At 44.4% G+C, this 2928-nt stretch overlaps 1 protein-coding gene across 1 annotated transcript; it reads right to left on the bottom strand.

Annotated features, from left to right (window-relative positions):
* Window positions 1–320: 320 nt before the first annotated feature.
* LOC131688188 (mucin-5AC-like) lies at window positions 321–2198 on the bottom strand. Its single transcript, XM_058972358.1, has 2 exons — window positions 626–2198; window positions 321–553 (listed from the first exon to the last, which is right to left on the bottom strand). The coding sequence occupies exons 1-2, from the start codon at window positions 2196–2198 to the stop codon at window positions 321–323; spliced, it is 1806 nt and encodes a 601-aa protein (XP_058828341.1).
* Window positions 2199–2928: the final 730 nt, after the last annotated feature.

The raw sequence follows: 2928 nt of genomic DNA, 5'->3' as shown, positions 1-2928 counted from the left end.
GAACCTGTGAAACGCTACTGAAAATTGTCCTAGAGATTTTTTTCACATTTCGCCCATTTAACTCAATCATATCTCTGTCGAGTTTTTGGTAAGAAAATACCAAAAGTATTCGTCAAAACCTAAAAAGAATTGTGTACATTTAAAACCGTTGTCTGGGAGGTCCGAAGAAACAAAAGATCAACATTCCACTAGAAGATTTTAGTACCACGCCTTTGTTAGCTTTCGTGTCACAAGGGTCTGTTCATCTGTGGAAAATACATAATTTACTGTTCCTGCAACATGATAAAAGTTTTGTTAGGATCTGATATGTTCGATGTTTGCTATGCCGGTCTAAAATGCAGTATCGCAGCATTATCTGTCTCTGTACCGGCAGTAGTCGTCGTTGCATCGGTTGTTGTAGTAGTAGAAGCTGTCGTCGATGTCGTAGCATCGGTTGTTGTTGTAGCTCCTGCAGTAGTTGTCGTTGCTTCGGTTGTTGTAGTACTAGAAACTGTAGTGGATGCTGTGGTATCGGTGGTAGTTGTAGACCCTGTAGTAGTAGTAGTAGTAGTAGCTGCAGCGGTAATTGTAGTACCAGAAGTTTATTATTATTGGCTTTATTTAGGATATTTTCTGCCGGTGGCACCTGTCGTTGATGTTGTGGGTGCTGCGGTCGTTGTAGTACTAGCAGCTGTCGTTGATGTCGTGGGTGCTTCGGTGGTTGTAGTACTAGCAGCGGTCGTTGATGTTGTGGGCGCTGCGGTGGTTGTAGTACTAGCAGCTGTCGTTGACGTGGGATCTGCGGTGGTTGTAGTACTAGCGGCTGTAGTTGATGTTGTGGGTGCTAAAGTGGTCGTAGTACTAGCAGCTGTCGTTGATGTTGTGGGTGCTTCGGTGGTTGTAGTACTAGCAGCTGTCGTTGACGTGGGTTCTGCGGTGGTCGTAGTACTAGCAGCTGTAGTTGATGTTGTGGGTGCTGCTGTGGTCGTAGTACTAGCTGCTGTCGTTGATGTTGTGGGTGCTTCGGTGGTTGTAGTACTAGCGGCGGTCGTTGATGTTGTGGGTGCCGCTGTGGTTGAAGTACTAGCTACAGTCGTTGATGTTGTGGGTACTGCGGTGGTTGTAGTACTAGCAGCTGTCGTTGACGTGGGATCTGCGGTGGTTGTAGTACTAGCGGCTGTAGTTGATGTTGTGGGTGCTAAAGTGGTCGTAGTACTAGCAGCTGTCGTTGATGTTGTGGGTGTTTCGGTGGTTGTAGTACTAGCAGCTGTCGTTGACGTGGGTTCTGCGGTGGTCGTAGTACTAGCAGCTGTCGTTGATGTTGTGGGTGCTGCTGTGGTCGTAGTACTAGCAGCTGTCGTTGATGTTGTGGGTGCTTCGGTGGTTGTTATACTAGCAGCGGTCGTTGATGTTGTGGGTGCTGCGGTCGTTGTAGTACTAGCGACTGTAGTTGATGTTGTGGGTGCCGCAGTGGTCGTAGTACTAGCAGCGGTTGTTGATGTCGTGGGTGCCGCTGTGGTTAACGTACTAGCAGCTGTTGTTGATGTTGTAGCAACGGTAGTTGTACTTCCTGAAGTCGTAGATGGCGTTGGTGTTACGGTAGCTGTAGTACCAGTACCGGTCGTTGATGTTGTAGCAACAGTTGTTGTTGTTGTCGCACCTGTAGTGCTAGTGGTACCGGAAACGGTTGTTGTACTTCCTGAAGTCGTTGATGACGTTGGTGTTACGGTAGCAGTAGTGCCAGTACCGGTCGTTGATGTTGTAGCAACAGTTGTTGTTGTTGTCGCACCTGTAGTGCTAGTGGTACCGGAAACGGTTGTTGTACTTCCTGAAGTCGTTGATGGCGTTGGTGTTACGGTAGCAGTAGTGCCAGTACCGGTCGTTGATGTTGTAGCAACGGTTGTTGTCGTACCGGCTGTAGTACTAGTGGTTCCAGAAACGGTTGTTGTACTTCCAGGAGTCGTAGATGAGGTAGGTGTTACGGTTGTTGTAGTTGTCATTACTGGTGTCATCGTCGGCGTTATACTGATTGTAGTTGTGGGGGGTGGAGGAGTGCACATCATTTCTACGCGAACATCGCCACCGAAGGAATGTCGACTCTGCGATGCTTGCACGGTCACTGCGACCGATGGTGTACCGATTGCGCCACTGGAAATTTCCGCTAATATTCCAGCGCGCCTTCGTGGCATTTGCTGGATTTTGATATATGTGATGGGCATGTTGGTGGGCTAGGTTGAAAAAACTGCTTTTAACATATTTTTATAATTCATGATATTTGCAGCCAAAACTGCTATTTGCTTGCTGAATATTCTAAATGCCATTTCAAATCAAAATGTGCATTACAAAAAATCCTAACATATAGTGATTCCGAGATATTCTAAAGAACGGACAAAATCACGAGCGGTTATAATATACTAGTATATGTTGGTCGTAGATACCATTTTTTCCCTGTTCAATTTTAAACTTTTTTGTTTATTATACGATTGCTAATAATATCACGATTTTCCGAATTAAGTGTTTTAGTGTGGGAAGCATTCCTTGTATGAGTATCAATTTGAGTGTCAATAAAAATATGGTTGGGTTAAAATGACGCGAAAACGTTCTCGTTCTCAGAAAATTGTCCTTTTGCCTAGCACGTTTGAGTATGATCTCTGGTGTTTACACTAAGAGTACAGTGCGCTGACCCACAACAGAAATTAAAATTATGTGAACTCGTCATTTTAAGCTTTATTATATTTGTGTAATCTATGTAAAACTACTTTTTCTCCACTAAGGAGAAAATAGTTTAAAACCACATTCGCACATTGAGGAGGGTTTTGGGGATTCAAAAAACCTCTCCCATGAGGGTTATGAATTGCTTTTATTAACTTTCTGCTCATGAAAAAATTATATTGCGAGCTGCTTTGACATATAAAATGTCATTAGAGCTCAGTCATTCTAGAAACAAGT

The sequence above is a fragment of the Topomyia yanbarensis genome, chromosome 3 (assembly GCF_030247195.1).
Source record: "Topomyia yanbarensis strain Yona2022 chromosome 3, ASM3024719v1, whole genome shotgun sequence".
In the NCBI taxonomy this organism is placed as follows: domain Eukaryota; kingdom Metazoa; phylum Arthropoda; class Insecta; order Diptera; family Culicidae; genus Topomyia; species Topomyia yanbarensis.
This window is presented reverse-complemented; position numbering and strand designations above follow the sequence as displayed.